This window comes from Ranitomeya imitator, chromosome 5 (genome assembly GCF_032444005.1).
Source record: "Ranitomeya imitator isolate aRanImi1 chromosome 5, aRanImi1.pri, whole genome shotgun sequence".
In the NCBI taxonomy this organism is placed as follows: Eukaryota; Metazoa; Chordata; class Amphibia; order Anura; family Dendrobatidae; genus Ranitomeya; species Ranitomeya imitator.
Window position 1 is genome coordinate 578,084,628 of NC_091286.1, and position 20,881 is coordinate 578,105,508.

The 20,881-nt window shown below is 42.8% G+C and overlaps 1 protein-coding gene across 1 annotated transcript in view; it reads right to left on the reverse strand.

The window, feature by feature from the left end:
• Positions 1 to 9,318: 9,318 nt before the first annotated feature.
• Positions 9,319 to 20,881, reverse strand: part of DAW1 (dynein assembly factor with WD repeats 1) — a 67,716-nt gene continuing 56,153 nt past the window's right edge. Inside the window, exons 10-13 of the mRNA XM_069727824.1 lie at positions 18,662 to 18,776; positions 16,711 to 16,787; positions 10,221 to 10,383; positions 9,319 to 9,960 (exon numbers count right to left, since the gene is read on the reverse strand). Of these exons, the coding sequence (XP_069583925.1) occupies positions 9,926 to 9,960; positions 10,221 to 10,383; positions 16,711 to 16,787; positions 18,662 to 18,776 (390 nt within the window). The 3' untranslated portion in view covers positions 9,319 to 9,925. The remainder of the gene's footprint in view (positions 9,961 to 10,220; positions 10,384 to 16,710; positions 16,788 to 18,661; positions 18,777 to 20,881) is intronic.

Here is a 20,881-nt window from a genome sequence, read left to right on the forward strand (position 1 = left end):
ATAAATAAGTGATGAAGTAGTTTGGAATGCTGCTCTTAGACTGGGCAGCACAATTACGAGACCTCAAGCTTATCTTGCAAGATGTAGCTCAAGGTAAAGGGTCCTACTACTAGCCCACCCCTACAACCACAGAAGGTACAGGTGGAAATTTCTACACATCTTCAAAAACTAGGAACCAGAATGCCAAGGAGTATTTGATGCAAATGAAGGATCATTTGGTGACTGTAAACGTAATGGAATATTGTGACAATGATTATCCAATGGCAACTTGTCAAAAAAAAATTCAGATTCTTAAAAAAAAAAAGGTTTTTGTGCCCTGCCAAACAGAACATAAAGTATTGGATTTTTTTCCTTTTCATCCCTGCTGATGTTTGGACAGAACACAGTGAGTCTGCATCGGGTAGTCTTACGCAGGTTCTTCTGCATGGAAATTAAAAAAAAATTCTATCATCATTCTAATTTTTTTACAATGCGAAGACAGTCAAATCCAAACACCATGTAAATACACAGCCAAGGATGCTATGGCTGAAATGGAGTCCACAAACTATTCTAGGAATATCTGCGCTCCAGGAGGCAAATAGCGCTTCGTCCCTCTCAAGTCACTCCGTATGGCGAAGCAGTACTGTACAGCCACATATGGGGAATTTCTACATTCAGCAGATATTGTGGGACACATTTTGGTGCCATTTTTACCCATTTCCCAGTATGAAAATGTAAAATTTGGGGCTAGCACACAATCTTGGTGGTAAAAATGGAAATTATTTTTTCTTCACTGCCCAATGGTATAAAATTGTGAGACACACCTGTGGTGTCAGTATGATCACTGCACCCCTAGATGAATAAATTGAGAAATGTAGTTTGTAAAATGGGGTCACTTATGGTGGGTTCTGCTGTCCTGGCACCTCAGGGGCTCTACCAGTGTGACATGGCACCCTCAAACCAATGCAGCAAAATCTGCACTGTAATATTGCCCTTCTACCCTTCTGAGATTTGCATTATGCCTCAACAGTAGCTTTCGACCACATATGGGGTATCAATGAATTCAGGAGGAATTTCACAACAAATTTGGGGTCCATTTTCTCCTTTTAATTTTGTAAAAATGCAAAATTTGGAGCTAAAAATAATTTTTGTGGGAAAAATTTGATTTTTTTTTTATTTTTATGGCTCAACGCTATAAACCTCTGTGAAGCACCAGGGGGTTCAAGGTGCTCACCACACATCAAGATAAGTTCCCTGAGGGATCTATTCTCCATAATGGTGTCACTTCTGGGGGGTTTCCACGGGTTAGGCACATCAGGGGATCCTCAAATGTGACATGGCGTCTGCTAATTATTCCTGCAAATTTTAGATTCAAAAGGACAAATGGCGCTCCTTCCCCTCCAAGCCCTGCAGGGATAAAGCAGCACTCAGTAAGCACTACATCGTCTGTCAGCACGGGATATACAAGTCATTATAAATGGCATTACAGCTGAGCTTCCAAAGTCTTGGGAAATTTTGGATATTCAAGTCGGTTTTGAAAGCGAGTCTGTGAGCCCAAACTGACATTATAAAGTAAGCACGTAGCCTTTAAAAGGGTATAACCTCTTTAAAAAAAATCTCACCTGCCTTAGCTCTGCATAAACTGACGTTTAATCAAATATACTAATTAAAGGGCTCAGTGCACCAATTTGCATGTCCCACCTCCATCAATGGTGGTTGACAGCACTTTTTTTTCTGGAGGGGGCATTGTCTGAATAGACAGCTCAGGCCGGCGGCTCCATCTTGCTAGAGAAATAAATGTCCTCCTCCAAGATGGCGCTGCCCGAGCCTGTGCAGTAGCAGCTATCGGAGATCACCAATAGCTGCTACTATGCAGGCGCGAGTGGTGCAATCTTGGAAGACATTTTTTTCTTATCTAGCAAGATGGCGCCGCCGATGCATGCGCAGTAGCAGCAATCGGATCACCTCTATATACACTGATAGCGGCTACTGTGCAGTAGCCATTTTATAAAGGATTTTATTATACTCCTCAGGAAAACATAAAGCACATTTATTAACTGCACAGTATACATGCAATCATGCTGCAGAGCAGGTGCCACGGCCGGCTCCCGCCTGCAGAAGGTTTTTTTCTTTTTTTAATTATTTACATAAATTAATTATGCAAACTAGGGGGCCGGTCAGTGAGGGATCAGTGACCTGTCAGAAGCCATACAGATGAATACCTAATCAGAGCACCACATGAAGACGAAGACCCCCACAGGCCGCCCCAGAGGATGAGAATCTCAAAACTGAAAATAAAGATTAAACAACAATCACGAGGCGGATTTCATCAACCAAGGTATAATTTTAATCAATATAACGGCGTCGACCTGACACTGTAGGTTACTGTGCACAATCCTGCTGACAGGCTCCCTGTAAATGTAATTTCCAACTCAAGAAAGGGAGTACACTCCCCTGTTTGCATAAAATGCAAAACTACAAAGAAAATATACAAAAAATTGAGCTTGGGTTTAAGTTGAAATATATACAGCACATAAACATATGTTCATATTGGCCATTAAACAGAAAAACCTCAAAGAAACAAAATAATCATAAACCCGGCTGTAACTTTTTCTTTTTTACTTACCGTATATACTCGAGTATAAGCCGAGATTTTCAGCCCATTTTTGGGGGCTGAAATTGCCCCTCTCGGCTTATACTTGAGTCATACCCGGGGGTCGGCAGGTGAGGGGGAGTGGGGGCTGTCTAATTATACTCACCTACTCCTGGCGCGGTCCCTGCAGGTCCCTGCTTCCCGGCGCCGCAGCTTCTTCCTGTACTGAGCGGTGACATGGTACCGCTCATTACAGTGATGAATATGCGGCTCCACCTCCCATAGAGGTGGAGCCGCATATTCATTACTGTAATGAGTGGTAACGGTGACCACTCAGTACAGGAAGCTGCGGCGCCGGGAAGCAGGGACGGCGCAGGAGCAGGTGAGTGTAACGGGAAGGGGAGCACTGCGCTGCGCGATATTCACCTGCTCCTCGTTCCGGCACCGCTCCATCTTCAGCGTCTTCTGCAGTGATGCTCAGGTCAGAGGGCGCGGTGACGTGGTTAGTGCACGCCCTCTGCCTGAACGTCAGTGCAGAAGACGCTGAAGATGGAGCGGCGCCGGAACGAAGTCAGGTGAATATTGAAAGTGTCGGGGGCCTGAGTGACGGCGAGGTATGTGATTTTTTATTTTTTTCTATCACAGCAATAGCAAATGGGGCAAGTGTCTGTATGGAGCATCTTATGGGACCATAACGTTTGTGCAGCACTATAATGGGGCAAGTGTCTGTATGGGGCCATAATCAACATTTGTGCAGCACTATATTGGGCAAATGTGTCTATGGAGTATCTTATGGGGCCATTATTAACCTTTATGTAGGATTATATGGGGCATATTTTAACATGGAGCATCTTATGGGGCCCATCATAAACTTTATGGAGTATTATATGGGGCTCCTGATTCAATATTGATATTCAAAAACACTTAACCTACTGATGTCTCAATTAATTTTACTTTTATTGGTATCTATTTTTACTTTTGTCATTTACCAGTAGCTGCTGCATTTTCCACCCTAGGCTTATACTCGAGTCATTAAGTTTTCCCAGTTTTTTTGTGGCAAAATTAGGGAGGTCAGCTTATACTCGAGTTTATAAGGTATTTTACTTATGTGCTGCATGTATACCATATATATTATACACCATATAAATATTATATATTAGACAGTGTAGGAACATCCCAAACAGGGTCACCTTGCTGTGGTGGGATCGCTTTTATGCTTTTTTTTTTTTAACAAAAACATTGTTACTAAGAACCTTATCTTATTTTAATGCACTTTTGCTTTTTTACTTATTTAGTTATAGCAGGGTTTAGCTTATACCATCATTTTAGGCTGACAGATTCCACGTCAGGGCTCATTCAAACATCTGTGACAATCGGTATGAGCATGGACTGGCTGTGGGTTCCCGAACTGAGAGTGACATTCGGGTCAGAAGCGCCGCGGCCAGTCCGTGCATTAGCGGTCCGTGCTCGGGCTTGTTGGCACAGAGGTCTGAATGGGCCCTAAGGGTATGTGTCCACGTTCAGGATTGCATCAGGATTTGGTCAGGATTTTTCATCAGTATTTGTAAGCCAAAACCAGGAGTGGGTGATAAATGCAAAAGTGGAGCATATGTTTCTATTATACTTTTCCTCTAATTGTTCCACTCCTGGTTTTGGCTTACAAATACTGATGAAAAATCCTGACCAAATCCTGATGCAATCCTGAACGTGGACACATACCCTAAGAGTTCCACAACAACAATAATGTTAGATGACAAGTGTATGCCTGACATGGTATTTTCCTATAAATAACATGGACTCCTCCTATATAGTAGATGTGTGTATCTCTCCTGTAAATGCTTTAATGGTCCCAGGGGGTATTCTGTATTCCTGCATTTGTTGAATGCATCCATGACACCTGCTCTTGAAGATAATGACTGCACTGATGTAAGGCTACTACCAACCATATTGTACCTCCTGAGATGTATACTGATAAATGGCTGAAAAGCCACAAGTTGTGTCTGATTGTTCCTAAGACGTTCCTTCCATTGTGCTGGAAGGCAACTGTGAATGTTAATGGTATGGAAAGACCGCCATAAAGGACGAGACCTGGCGAGCCTCAGCGAATGTTCCAGCTGACTGGTCTATCACAATTTAGATTACTTGTGTTGTCAAACTGTTTGCATGAATAAATGCCATCATTTACTAATGAGTGGAAGTGTGAGCAGTGGTGCGTGGCATTTATTGTGAAATCAGCCTGTATATTAACCATATCACTGCCGTCCAGAACTCTCGCCATGTAAATAGAATATTAGCTAAAAGATAAAGGGTGAAGTATAAAACTCAAATGCAGTCACACGTCACTACAGCACACAGAAAGCACAAAAAATGCCGCCATTGGGAAACTGCATTCGTCTCTGAGCTTTACAAATATCTTTCTGCAAGAATAATTATATACACAGTTTTATCTTTTGTCAGCACTCAGATTAACACCTTAATGACCACCAATACCTCTTTTTTACTGACCTGAGATATAAGAGCTGTCAGATGTACACTATGGCTGAAAACTGCATCAGCCACGATCAGTGTTGTCACTGACCATGGCCGCTGAGCCGTTAGTTTAACCGCTTAGATGCTGCTGTCAATAGTGACCACAGCCTGTAAATGATTAACAAAATGCGGAAGCTTCCACTTTAACTCCATCGGCACCCTGAGATTAAGATTGTGTGGTCCTGGTGTTTGCCATGGCAGTTCCTGACCAAATAGCGGCCTTAGAGCCTGCCAGCCTGTTCAGAATTTATCAAAATTTTGGTGGTAAAACTACACTTTTTCATTCCTGTCATGTCACTTTGCATTGATTCCTGAAAAGCACCCGAAGGGTTAATTAACTATCTGAAAGCAATTTTGATTACGTTGAGGGGTACGGTTTTAAAAATGGTATCACTTTTGGGTTTTTCCAATAAATAGGACCCCCAAAGTCACTTCAAACCTGGATGGGTCCCTATGAAAATAAGTTTTGTAAACCTCCTTAACCCATTATCTACCAATGTCCTTTTTTTGGGGACGCCTAATCTTTAGCTTCTAGCAACTAAGATTTTATAATTTTTATAATTAGGTCCAATTTTTTGTGTTGTGTTTGTAAAATGAATGCTTTCAAAATAGGAAATCATGTCATTGTCATTTTTAAGTGAATATTGGGACGCCCTTTTCTGAAAAATCCGTACTTGTAAAAATTTTAATTTGGCAAGTAATGGGTTAAAACCATGAAAAATGACTGCTCCATTATTAAACTTTCTAAAATCGTACCAACGGGAGAAGAAAAAATCAAGCCGCACACCCCGTGTTGGAACCCGGTGTGCAGTTGGCCACTAGAACTGACGTACTCAGGAGGTGCTCGCGTTAGAAAACAGTACATGAAATATATCATAGAAAGAGAAACACGCGGCAACACTCACCGAGCCTGTGGTAGAAATTCGACTTTATTGAAGCATCTTTGTAACAATCTTCACGGCACGGGGGAGTAGGGAAAGAAGAGGTGTGAGCAGGGAAGGAACGACGGCCGTTTCACGCCAAAGCCGGCGCTTCTACGGGTTCCTAACCGAATTCCTACCGCAGGCTCGGTGAGTGTTACCGCGTGTTTCTCTTTCTATGATAAACTTTCTAAAATGCTAACAAAATTAAAGAACATTTTCCAAATGGTGCCGATGTAAAGCAGACGTGAGGGAAATGTTATTTATTAATATTTTCTGTGGTGCGACTATCTGGATTAAAGGGATAATCATTCTAAGTTTGAAAATTGCAAAGTTTTAAAAATTAGTCACATTTCTGATATTTTTATAGATAAACGCAAAACATACCAACCTAAATTTACCATTATGAAAAAGTATAATGTGTCACAAAAAACAATCTCAAAATCACTGGGATATGTTGAAGTGTTCCAGAGTGGGTGCACACTGTGTGTACATACTTAGCATTAAATCTGGAGAATTGTATCCTGTATTTTCACCAGTTTTTCCCTCTGCAGGCACTTTCTCAAATTTTCTGTTGTCTCTAAGCACGTGGGTACAGACTACTGATGTGATGTCTCCCATACACAGAGACATGAAGGTTTTCTGCTCTTCTTTGTCTCTGGAAAACACCTTAAGGGTATGTGTCCACGTTCAGGATTGCATCAGGATTTGGTCAGGATTTTCCATCAGTTTTTGTAAGCCGAAACCAGGAGTGGGTGATAAATACAGAAGTGGTGCATATGTTTCTATTATACTTTTCCGCTAATTGTTCCACTCCTGGTTTTGGCTTACAAAAACTGATGGAAAATCCTGACCAAATCCTGATGCAATCCTGAACGTGGACACATACCCTTAGAAGGAGTATGGAAGATGTTATACAGCAGTACTAAGCAGTGTAGCTGTGAGTTCAACACTATCTATACTGAACAAAAATATAAATGCAACACTTTTGTTTTTGTTCCCGTTTTTCATGAGTTGAACTCACAGATCTAAGACATTTTATATGCACACAAACGCCTTTTTGGTCTCAAATACAAATTGGTCTAATTCTGTGCTAGTGAGCTCTTCTCCTTTGCCCAGATAATCCATCCACCTGACATGTGAGGTATATCCAGATGCTGATTAGACAGATGGTTATTGCACAGTTGGGCCTTAGAGTGGCCACAATAAAAGACCACAGCATCTTCACCTCCAAGATCGTCTGAGACCAGCCACCCGGACCGCTGCTGCAACAATCGGTTTGCATACTGACTGGTTTCCTGACCCCTTCGGCTTCCCAATACTGTAAAACTGCACATTTTAAAGTAGCCTTTTATTTTTGCTCTGTGTAGAAAGCAGCAGCAGTACATTCTCCCTGTCTCCCTTTTACTTTGTTCCTTTACAGACTTTACAGGCGTCTGTAATCGGATTTCTCAATGAGCATACAGTCCATATTTTTTTATATTTTTCAGAGTGAATGGTACAATCAGGAGATGGGTGGAGAAGAGGAAGTGGCTCATAAATGCAGAAAGAAGCATATTTCTCTGATAGCATAATTGTAAAGCGTCTCATGCTCTCCTTTACTAGACGTATCTGATTATACACATTGTACGAGCAAAGTATAGGTTAGTGCAGTAAGATAGCTCAGTTACCACATTAGATATGCCACCTGTGACGGGGTATACGACAGAGCAGAAAGAGACACCAGGCCGATAAACAATCCAACAAGATTTATTGGAATAGGGAACTGGGACAACGCAAATGAAAGTAATTCTGCGCGTCCACAATGAGTCCACAGAAAGGGAGATCTGGGGGCACCACCCGGCAATCCGAAGCCAGGGAAATAGTAATAGTCCTTGAGTGAATTCAATAGATCCAGCAGATGAGAGCCACAACACAGTCCAACATGGCACCTTTTAACCCTCCACACACTGGCACCAGGATCTCGCCTCAGCATAGGATCCCAAGCATTCGCAAGTCACCCCACAACAACAGTCTTCAGATTCAGTCCTTAAATCCAGTAGGGTGGTGAGACATTACATTTCCATGTGACAAAAATGATCTCTAATCTTCATACATGATACCAGGATCCAGTTGCAGCTGCAGATCCCTTGTCCTTCAAAGCACACAGCATCGACTAACAACATGTGGCTTGTTGTCCTACAACTCTTAGTATCTCTGCCCAACAAAGGGGCTGAACCCAACACCCACCCCCTTAAAACATAGCTCCAAGGATTAAGAAAGTTCCAGAAACCCTGTCTGCAGTCTCTCTACAGGTTTGTGTATTGCAGAGATACAGATACAGGGCAAGGAATGCTAATGTAAGCCTGATTACAGTATGGTCTATGTGTACAGGCTGGGATGACACTGTTACACCACCGCACCTCCACAATACCCATTGTAGTGCTGCTATCTTCTTAGGGTGCTTTCACATCGCGTTGTGTGTCCCTATCGAGGCATACATCCGAAATCCTACACAAAATGGGGTATGGACGTCTGCGCCGGTGGAGCAATAGACCAAAATGGTGACGGCAGAGCGAACTTTCGCTCTGATGTGCACCATATTTGGGAGTATATGCCTACAGGAAGCGGACGATCAGACAGACTGCGTCTGAGTGTCCGCCTCCTGTATGCGTACACTCTCGAAAAAACTGTACGGAAGAGCTCACGTTCACTCTGCCATCACCATTACAGTCTATGGCCATGCTAGCGCATACATTTGAACCCCGTGTTTAGGGGGATCTTGAAAATATGCCCCAATGTGGTCACAGAACGCAATGTGAAAGCCCCTTATGCATCAGAGAGGCTCTGGGTCCTTCTACACAGCATGGCTTGAGCACAAGTCCATCCCTAGTGCATTCCCTCTTGTTACACAGCCACTATGATTGATTATTTTCCAGTTATTATAATGTTGGGATGGAGAGCCACACAGGAAATCCACAGTACCGCGATGAACACACTGATGTCACTGTACAGGAATAAGCATTTACAGAATAAAATTAGCCGGCACAGTGATTTCACTGCTGGAATAACGCACACATTTGTGCGATACAGCTAGATAGTCATGCTATAGAGTAATGTCACAATACAGTGAATGCACACCATGAGGTCACTGTGCATTACTGCTGCGCTTTAATTCTGCACACAGCAATATCACAGGACAGGGTTAATGCACATGACGATCTGAGAATATCTTACAAGATATTTCTTCAGCTACATTTTACATTTTTGTAAATAATTTCTGATGAATTCTGTCGTTAAAAAATGAAATACTAGTGATTTCTTTAAAAATGTTTATTATTACTAATAAATACAACAGGTAACTATGTAAAAATCACAAAGTCAATATAAAAAAATAAGCAACTAAAACTTATTCAATAAAGATACAAATCTTTTTTTTTTATTTAATTATCCTTCAGGCATCACAAAGTTACAACATAAGAAGTCTCCTGTCCGAGTACAGGGATGGAAAGCACAGAGGCTCAAATTGGGACAATCCTCCACTCTTGATTTAATTATAGTGTACAGATCTTTGCTGAGCAGCAGCTCAAAGCAGCTTCTAAAGGAGCACGATCTAGGAATTGAAACAGACCTGCAGCATAGTGTTTGGGAAAGAAGGAAAAAAAAATATGATGAAGTATATTACACAACTTCATAACTTTTTAATGCCTGTAGGATAATTAAATGAAACAAGAGTAGTTATCCTTTAAGTAAGACTGGGACGTATAATTTATAAAAAGAAGCTAATCATTGGAACACTTTGTGAATGTGGTACAGTAGACGGAGAGGTGAGTGGTTGTGACTGCCAGTGGGTTATCGTAACATTTCCTGTTTCCATCACATTTGGCTACTCCATCATATAATCCAACATGGAGTGACTGATGAACTAGCGCCATATTCTGCAGGTGTTGTCTTTGCTTCCTATAAGACAAAGCTTAAGTCATTTGAAATGGTAACCGGTAAAGACTGTAACAATAATTTACACCTAGATCCTATATCCAGAGTCCAAACATAAGTGCAGCTATATACAGTATGTGTCTCTGAAATATTCATGGATAGCAAGCTGACAATATTTTTGCTTATGGTAAAATTACTCCTGCAGCATAAATATAAGGTAAGTGAGATAAGAAACATGGTTCATGATGTAGAAGTGTGTGTCCTGGGTTTATAGGCAATCCTACCTGTAATAATGGTGTTTCCCTCGTAGTTGAAAGCACAGGAGAAAATCTCGTCCGAGTGTCCCTCCAGCACCTGAACGCACTGCCCCGTGTGCGGATCCCAGAGGCGGGCGGTCTTATCAGAGCTGGCCGTTAAAATACGGGTGCCCTGAGCATTGAAGCAAATCTGGAACAAAAAGAACAAAGAGCCATTGTATAGGGGTCTAATAGGTGGAAAAAAGTCATGGAAAAGACAAAGCACAATATGATGTGACACAATAGCAATGGAACATAAGTGGTCTCATCAAGGTTAAAGATGCAACATGTAAAAGTCGCTAACTTTGATTTGGCATAAACATCAACATAAAACCAAGAGGGAAGATTTATAGAATGGGTTTCCAATGCCGCGCAGCCGCATGCAAGCCTTATATCACCAAGCACAAGGCCAAGCATCGGAGGGAGTGGAGGAAAGCAGCCGCCACTGAGGTTGGTCTAGGCCTCTTAGTTTCAGTGAAGGGGAATCTTAATGCTTGAGCACAAAAGAGATTTTGGACAATTGTATTTTTCCAACTTCTTAAGAACACCTGGGGAAGGACCTTTACTGTTCCACAGAAGTAAGGTCCATACAGGCATGGCTGACGGGCACACCGAGCACAGTCCTCAACTCAACAAGTCACTTCTGGGATGAACTTGAATGGAAAGGGTGAGCCCGCGCTCTCGTCCAACATCAGTGTCTGACCTCACAAATGATCTTCTAGATGGATGGGTGAAAACTAACACCGACACCTCCAAAATAGTTTAGAAAGTCTTCACATTAGAATGGAATAGCTGTGAAGAAGGGACCGACTCCATATTAATGTTTAGGGATATATAATGGGAGTTCATAAAAGCCCCTGTAGGTGTAACGTGGAGGTGTCCCAATACTTGTGTCCATACAGTGTATCGGACGTTTAGTTATGGAGCTAGATGAATTTATATTGGCATTGTAGCACAGGAGTCGTCAGTAGAATAACAACACTTGACATAATAAACCACCAAGCAGCGAGGACAGACCGGCTCCAGGAAACGAGCCATCAGACGCAGGTTTCATGCTCTCTGCGGAGGCTCCATGGCCGCCTGCATGTCCTAGGGGCGACGCTGGCTCTCCACATCTACTAGCAGTACAAGCGCCGGTTACTAATCAGGAGGGGGACGGCGGTCTGTGTGAATTATTGATAACGGTGTTGAGAGCAGTGGGTCTGTACAGTCGGGGCCAGGCGCAGGCTGGACAGGTGCCAAGATCACTTCTACACACATCCATATTTAATCACCAGCGCTCGAGTGTGATAAACAATGTACGATGCACAGTGATCCTAAAAATGACTTACAGCGCTCTACAAAATCCCAGACCAGAGACGGGCTGCAAGGTGAAACCCCACAGCTTCATTCTAACACCTGCTTCGAATAGCATTAAAGGGAGCCTGTCAGGACCCCAGATGCTTTTAAATTGCCCCATGACCTGGCGTTCTTCATGCATTCCACTAATATGTTTATTGCATATTGGATCCGCACACATTTATACTCAGCACCTTGCTTCGGACTAACGATCCAGGACTGGTTTACTCACCAACACTGGTCCGGGTCCAGTAGCTGCAACCACATACCCTGGACGTGAATGACAGTCCCAGCACTGACCAGGCTGGAATGCTTTAACGGATCCCGTTGGTTCTGAGACTGTTTTTTCGTGACATATTGTACAGGGTGGGCCATGTATATGGATCCACCTAAATAAAATGGGAATGGTTGTTGATATCAGCTTACTGTTTGTGGCACATTAGTATATGGGAGGGGGAAAACTTTTCAAGATGGGTGGTGACCATGGCGGCCATTTTGAAGTCAGCCATTTTGGATCCAACTTTATTTTTTCCAATGGGAAAAGGGTCATGTGACACATCACACTTATTGAAAATTTCCCAAGAAAAACAATGGTGTGCTTGGTTTTAATGTAACTTTATTCTTTCATTAGTTATTTACAAGTTTCTCTTTGTTTACAGCCATTGACATGTCGCAGAGGATAACACATGAGGAGCGGATAGAAATTGTGTTGATGTCTGGTGAACGCAGTACCCGGGTCACTGCAGCAGATTTCAATGCAAGACACCCAGCACAAGAAAACTGTCACCATTCCTAGGTTATTTAGGTGTATCCATATATATGGCCCACCCAAAAGTTTGCCTCATCACTGAACATAATGTTCTGTGTAAACTGAGGGTCCTGTTCCATTTCTGTTCTGCCCATTCTGCAAATTCAGCGCACCGATCTGGGTCATCCCCGTTGAGATGCTGCACCAGCTGGATTTTGTAAGGGTGCCATTTGTGAGTAGCTAATCTCTGCCGAAGGGATGTTCAACTGATGCCAGATCGGCGCGGTGAATTTGCAGAATGGGCAAAACAAAAATTGGAACAGGACCCTCAGTTTACACGAACATTATGTTCAGTGATGAGCCAAACTTTTGGGTGGGCCATATATATGGATACACCTAAATAAAATGGGAATGGTGACAGTTTTCTCACGTAGGGTGTCTTGCATTGAAATCTGCTGCAATGACCCGGGTACTGCGTTCACCAGACATCAACACAATTTCTATCCGCTCCTTGTGTTAACCTCTGTGACATGTCAAAGGCTGTAAACAGAGAGAAACTTGTAAATAACTCATGAAAGAATAAAGTTATGTTAAAACAAAGCACACCATTGTTTCTTGTGACATTCTCAATAAGTTTGATGTGTCACATGACCCTTTTCCCATTGGAAAAAATAAAGTTGGATCCAAAATGGCCGACTTCAAAATGGCCGCCATGGTCACCACCCATCTTGAAAAGTTTTCCCCTTCCTATATACTAATGTGCCACAAACAGGAAGCTGATATCACAAACCAATCCCATTTTATTTAGGTGTATCCATATAAATGGCCCACCCTGTACTTCATTATAGTGGTAATATTTCTTCAGTATGACTTGTGTTTATTTGAGAAAAAAACTGAAATTTGGTGAAAATGTTGAAAACTAGGAAATTTTCCAACTTTGAATATTCATACCACACAGATATGTCACACAAAATAGTAAATAAATAACATTACCCACATGTCTACTTTACATCAGCACAATTTTGGAACCAAACTTTTTTTTTTAGTTAGGAAATTATACGGGTTAAAAGTTGACCAGCAATTTCTCATTTTTCCAACAACATTTACAAAACCATTTTTTTCATGGACCACCTCACATTTTAAGTCACTTTGAGGGGTCTATATGGCAGAAAATACCCAAACGTGACACCATTCTAAAAACTGCACCCCTCAAGGTGCTCAAAACCACATTCAAGAAGTGTATTAACCCTTCAGGTGCTTCACGGGAATTTTTGAAATGTGGAAAAAAAAAAAAATGAACATTTAACTTTTTTTCACAAAAAAGTAATTCAGATCCAATTGTTTTTATTTTGCCAAGGGCAACAGAAAAAATGGACCCCAAAATTTGTTGTGTAATTTGTCCTGAGCAGGCAGATACCCCATATGTGGGGTAAACCACTGTTTGGGCGCATGGCAGAGCTCAGAATGGAAGGAGCACCGTTTGACTTTTTGAATGCAAAATTTCCTGGAACAATTGGCGGGTGCCATGTCGCATTTGGAGAGTCCCTGATGTGCCTAAACAGTGGAAACCCCACATAAGTGACATCATTTTGGAAACTAGGCCCCCCAAGGAACTTATCTAGATGTGTGGTGAGCACTTTGAACTCCCAAGTGCTTCACAGAAGTTTATAATGTAGAGCCGTGAAAATAAAAAAATAAAAAATCACATTTCCCCCTCAAAGATGTTATTTTGGCCTCAATTTTTGCATTATCATAACGGTAGCAGGAGAAATTGCATCATACAATTTATAGTGCACTTTCTCCTGAGTACGCAGATACCCCATATATGGGGGAAAACTACTTTTGATACACAGTGCAAAGCTCAGAAGGGAAGAGGCGCCATACTGGAGTTCAGATTTTGTTGGAATGTTTTCACGGTGCCATGTCACATTGTCAAAGCTCCTAAGGTGCCATAACAACAGAAACACCCCAATGAATTCATCTAGGGGTGCAGATATTAACACCACATGTGCCTCACAGAATTTTATACCACTGAGCGGTGAAGAAAGAATAAGTTACATTTCTACCACTAAAATGTTGTTTTAGCCCAAAGTTTTAAATTTTTCTGAGGGCTAATAGGAATTTTTTTTACAACAAACTGAGATCCATTTTTTCCTGAGTGCACCAATACCCTACATGTAATCGGGAGATATTTTCCAGACACAGTGCAGAGCTCAGATGGTAAGGAGCACCAGATTTTCCTGTTATGGTTTGCACGTGCCCGCCAACCGCAAGGGGACGCAACAAGTTCGGTGGGCGCGTCAAAAAGACGCATCCGCATACATTTGCATGTCCTGCGTACCCAATGTTAAAGATAGGTATGCATGGAGAAGTAGGCGGACCTAAACGGAAGAAGTGCGGAAGTGGGTGGAGCTTCAGGGAGGAAGTACGCAGCCATCCGCAAAGCCCCAGTACGCAAGTGTGCACGCAGACTCAAGCAGACACGAGAGAAATGTTATTTATTAATGTTTTTGTGTGATATGACTATCTGGATGAAAGGGATAATCATTCAAAGTTTAAAAATTGCTATTTTTTCCACATTTTTCAAATTTCTGATATTTTTAAACATTAACACAAAACAAAGTTTACCATTATCATAAAGTATAATGAGTCACAAAAACAATCTCCAAATCAATGGGATAAGTTGAAGCGTTCCAGATTTATTACTGCATAATTTGACAATGGTTAGATTTCAAAAATTTGGCCCCGTCATTAAGGGGTTGCAATGGTACCCTGTGGGTAATGTAGTATATTCAACTGTATGGCACAGAACTACAGAAGCAGCAGAGAAACAGTGGTGCTTAAATGTTTGTGAACCCTTTAGTATTATCCTTAGGTCTGCACAAATTTGACCAAAACTACATAAGATTTTTAGACACGTCCTAACAGTAGACAAAGAAAAACAAATCAAACAAATGATCCAATATCACACGTCTGTGAGTGGCATAAATATGTGAACCATTGCTCTCAGTATCTGGTGTGACTTCTTTGTGCAGCAATAACTACATCTAAACGTTTCTGAAAATTACTTCAACTCTGCTATGCTGGTGGGTTTTCTCCCACGAACACTTTAGGTTCTAAACGGTTGGAGATTTGATGCCGTAATGCAGTTTTTCTTTCTCCAAACAAAATGCTTCTTGTTTAAACCAAAAAGCTCCATTTTGATAGCCTAGCTACAGAAGGAAGTCAAATTTATGCTGAAGTATGAAAAATTCTGAAGGAAACAAAAACTTTCAAGCAACACTGTGTGTCAGATGCCTATATCACAATGTGAACAGAGCCTGAAAAAAAGTTATGTTAGGTCAGTGGATGTCAGACCAATGAGATACCTACTATTCTCCAAAAAGTCGGGGCTAGCTTTCTCAGCTCTGCTGCACTGCTAAATCTAAAAGCTCTGATTGCGTCAGAACGGCTGCACCCATTAATCTAACTCAGTGTTCCCCAAGTCCGGTCCTCAAGAGCCACCAACAGGTCATGTTTTCAGGATTTCCTTAGTATGGCACAGGTGATGGAATTATTGCCTGTGCAGGTGATGCAATTATCACCTGTGCAATACTAAAGGTACCGTCACATTTAGCGACGCTGCAGCGATCTAGACAACGATGCCGATCGCTGCAGCGTCGCTGTTTGGTCACTGGAGAGCTGTGACACAGACAGCTCTCCAGCGACCAACGATCCCGAAGTCCCCGGGTAACCAGGGTAAACATCGGGTGCTCTGCTTTACGGCTGGCCGGCGCTCTCAGTCAGTGCGGGAAGCTGAAGGCGAGGGACGTGACCAGACACCGGAATGTAAGTATGTAGTGTTTGTTTTTTTACATTTACAATGGTAACCAGGGTAAACATCGGGTTACTAAGTGCGGCCCTGCGCTTAGTAACCCGATGTTTACCCTGGTTACCAGTGAAGACATTGCTGAATCGGTGTCACACTCGCCGATCCAGTGATGTCTGCGGGAGATCCAGCAATGAAATAAAGTTCTGGACTTTCCCCAGCGACCAACGATCTCCCAGCAGGGGCCTGATCGTTGGTCGCTGTCACACATAACGATTTCGTTAACGATATCGTTGCTACGTCACAAAAAGCAACGATATCGTTATGTGTGACGGTACCTTAAGGAAATCCTGAAATCATGACCTGTTGGTGGCTCTTGAGGACCGGACTTGGGGAACACTGATCTAAGTGATACATCGTTGGATTCAGCTTCTCTTTATCTACATCATGCTGCTCTCTGATGGGGGAGCAAAAACCTGCTAACAGATTCCCTTCAAGTGTAGACACACCTCTACCTAAATTGTTGTGATTCCAGTTTTTGGGTTCTTGGCAAGAACTACAATTCCATTTTTTTTTCGGATTACCTTGGAAATTTCTCCATCGTGCCCCTCTAATTTGGCTAAGCACTTCCTGCTCGCTGCATTGTACACTCTGCCCGTCCCTGTTGAAAGCAGAAGTATTAGACAGAAATGCAACGCAAACAGACTGGTGTACACTGTCACGACTAATAAACTCAGATGTCACTTTCTCCCACGGCTGACAATTATATCAAATAATTCCAGACTTTAGCTAAATACCAACAGGACAAATGAATCCCTGACAAAGCTTTCCTGGCCCTGCTATCCGCAAAGTGCCGGAACTTGTATGTAATCACCATAAAAACACTGGAAAAGACAGAGACAGATACAGTAAATGTGGAGCACTAAACATGATAGAACTAAAGGGGAAGACACAGAAATGGCACATTGTTGGCAAAGTCTTACAGAACGTACATTACGCTGACATTTTTCTCTGCACTTTGTTCATAATTATAAAACATTTCCAATATATAGGCATAGAGGGAGAGGTAAAAGGGGGCTGGCTTCCCTTGTACGGAGCCGGTACTCAGCCTCCACCTACGCACAGTCATCCGCTCCTTTGTGAACTGCTCCAGTTTGGGACCTTGTTTTTGCAGTGATATATGTTGGACACAGAGCACACTGCTTCGGTGGCAGGTATCGGATAGATTTGAAGCCCGTCTTTGTAAGTCACAGCACTTAATTAAATTGTACATTGATGATGATGAATCTGCAGACTGGGGCATCCGAATTCCGCACACTGCGATACATTCACAAAGCGACCAGCCTATGAAAAAGTGAAGTCAGACAATTCTGCTGAAATCTATAGACATAAAGGGATTATATGAAGCTGTCCTCCTTGTTCCCATGATGGCGACAGGATCTGAGTAGCTGCTTTAGCTGGAAGAAGGTGCTAGTGTGGCCACATGCAGTGAACGAATGGAATGAGCAGCCGCTCTTAACAAGGGCACTTGCCCTATGATGTCCAATTGCCATTATGGGGTTCTTAGCCTTTCACTCCCACGCAGGTGGTCCACAACAGCGGGTGCTCTGTCATAAGCATCTACGGGTTCAGCTGTACTGTTTGTCAGAACTTACAATGATTTCCTGGCTACAAAATGAAATAAAAATCGATCAGGTGGTCCTTGTAATGAGTCCTCAACTTCATTTATTTTGTGTGTTTTTTTAGCTTTCCTTCATCCATCCTTGTGGTTTGCTGCTGTTCACATCCTGAACTTCCTGCCAGTTCTCGCTCTGTGCCTCTAGATTACATTTCCTACGTGGCAGATCTTCAAATGGCCCAAAAACTGTCACCCTCTGTGCCGATCCCAATCCATATACAAAGCACCGTCCTGAGACTCCTACACAGTCTCAAGATGGATGAAATGCTGCACAAAGTTCCTGTTTCTTCATATTCCTCCAACCTCACCTGGCAAGTGCTATTCTAACAATCTCCTGCAGTCAGTAATGTTACATGTGTTGACGCTGAGCAGTCGTAAAATATACTCATTTATTATATAGTGTTCAAACACTGTGGAACAACCAACTTTGGTCTATGATCGGACTGTAGTAGGGAGGGAACTCACCACGTGTCACAGCTCAGAAACGGAACAGAAGTTTCACAGCAAGTCAATTATAAAGTTTCATTTCTAATGGCCTTTACCAGGCTTTATTAATCTATGTGCCTGGAAACCCCCTTTAAAAGCACAGGGGAAGTACTACAATGCAGAAAAGGGATCCTCGGCCAACTTAATGCAGAGGTGTAAAAGTGAGATCAGAGAAAGTAATGACATGGAAGTGCCCGACATTTTTGAGAGATGGGTACGAGCACATGGTGACATTTAGACACCAACAAAGGCGTTTCATGAAAACACCGGTAATTGTTTCCCTGATGAGGAACTTGGAGATAAAGCTGAGGTTTCTTTTCTCCAGGAATGAAGCATACTTTTTAGTTCATCTGCAAATGAGTACACCTTACCATCAGCAGAGGCCGTGGCAACCAGCTGGCCAGTGGAATCAAATGCAACGTCCAAAACCTCATCTTCATGACCAGTAAGGGTTGCCACACACTTTCCACTCAGTGCATCCCACAGCTAGAAAGGAGACAGAAATCTATCAGTGGCAAAAATCTACAGTAACAAACAATATAAACAGCGGGATAGTGTCTCAATGTGATTTTTGCTGAATCTACTGCTAATTTAATGCAAAATCAACACGTGTTTAAAGGGAACCTGTCACCCCGTTTTTTCAAGAAGAGCTAAAAATAGCATTAAATAGGGGCAGAGCTGTGCTTTACATTAGTGTATTTTGGAGCCTTTATTCCCCACCTATGCTGCCGAAATACCTTTGTAAAGTCGCCATTTTGGGCTGTCACTCACGCTGGTCAGGTCATATGGGCGTGGTGACAGCGCTGTTTCTCCCCCAGATCTCCGTTGGTGGCATAGTGGTGTGCGCATGTCCAAGTGGCGAATCCACTGCGCAGCTTCAAGGAAAATAGCGCGATCTGCGCTATTCAGCCGTTTATCGGTGGGCGCGGCCATCTTTGTGAGGCCTCGCGTGCGCAGATGGTTCTTCTCGGCTTCCCGGGGCTTCAGGAAAATGGGCGCGGGATGCCGCGCGTGCGCAGATGGAGATCGCGGCGGCCATTTTCCTGCAGCCGAGATGCAAACTCGGCTTCAGGAAAATGGCCGTCGAGATCGCCATCTGCGCACGCGCGACATCCCGTGGCAATTTTCCTGTCCTGAAGCCCCGGGAAGCCGAGAAGAACCATCTGCGCACGCGAGGCCTCACAAAGATGGCCGCGCCCACCGATAAACGGCTGAATAGCGCAGATCGCGCTATTTTCCTTGAAGCTGCGCAGTGGATTCGCCACTTGGACATGCGCACACCACTACGCCACCAACGGAGATCTGGGGGAGAAACAGAGCTGTCACCACGCCCATATGACCTGACCAGCGTGAGTGACAGCCCAAAACGGCGACTTTACAAAGGTATTTCGGCAGCATAGGTGGGGAATAAAGGCTCACAAAATACACTAATGTAAAGCACAGCTCTGCCCCTATTTAACGGTATTTTTAGCTCTTCTTGAAAAAACGGGGTGACAGGTTCCCTTTAAAGAGAATCTGTCACCGGGTTTTTGCCATCGAATCTGAGAACAGCATAATGTGGGGGCAGAGACCCTGATTCCAGTGATGTGCCACTTACTGAGCTGCTTGCTGGGGTTTAGAATGTCTGTATTATCAGGACTAGTAAACCTGCTGCCATGTATTCCTTCATATTGATCAGCACTCTGTAACCCCGCCGCCAACACTGATCAGCAGCTTTGTGCCTATGCACAGTGTACTCAGAAAACGCCCAATCAGTGGGGTGGGCGGGGTCATACACAGCTCAGCAATCAGACAATGAGTGGATGTGCATCAGATAATACTGTGATTTTATCAAAAACGCAGCAAGCAGCCCAGTAAGTAATATATCACTAGAATTAGGGTCTCTTCTTCTATATTTTGCTCTTCTCAGATGAGGTAGAAAAAAAAAGTAGTAGTAGATTCCCTTTGGCGTGGATTCTGATATGAATTTGAAGGATCATGTACCAGATTTATTACTTCTTAATAAGTCAACATGCTGGTAAAACATACAAAGAACAAAAGGAAGAACAGTCAGGACAGGTTTATCCATTACAGAATACTTAAAGAGAACTTGTCACCAGATCAAAAGTGGCCAGTCATTACCCTCATTATATTCATGCTGCTCCTCTATGTATTCCATTTTTTTTCTGTCAATAAATCTGCCATATATATCCTGAGATATGGGCCTTTTTATTTTGTGCTCATATTTATGGTCTTTACAAGGGGGCGGTACTCACAGCCTAAAGACCACCCAGAGAAGACAATAAAAATGACCGCTAAATAAAAAAGGTGCATATCTCTGGAATTGTATGATGGATTGGGAATAAAACATGAGCAAAAACTGCCCACTTTTGATTTGGTAATAATCTTTATTAATCTTTATTGTTATATAGCGCTAACATATTCCGCAGCGCTTTACAGTTTGCACACATTATCATCGCTGTCCTCGTTGGGGCTCACAATCTAAATTCCCTATCAGTATTTTTTTGGAATGTGGGAGGAAACCGGAGTGCCCGGAGGAAACCCAGGACTCCAGGACTCCTGCGCTGCAAGGCTGCAGTGCTATCCACTGT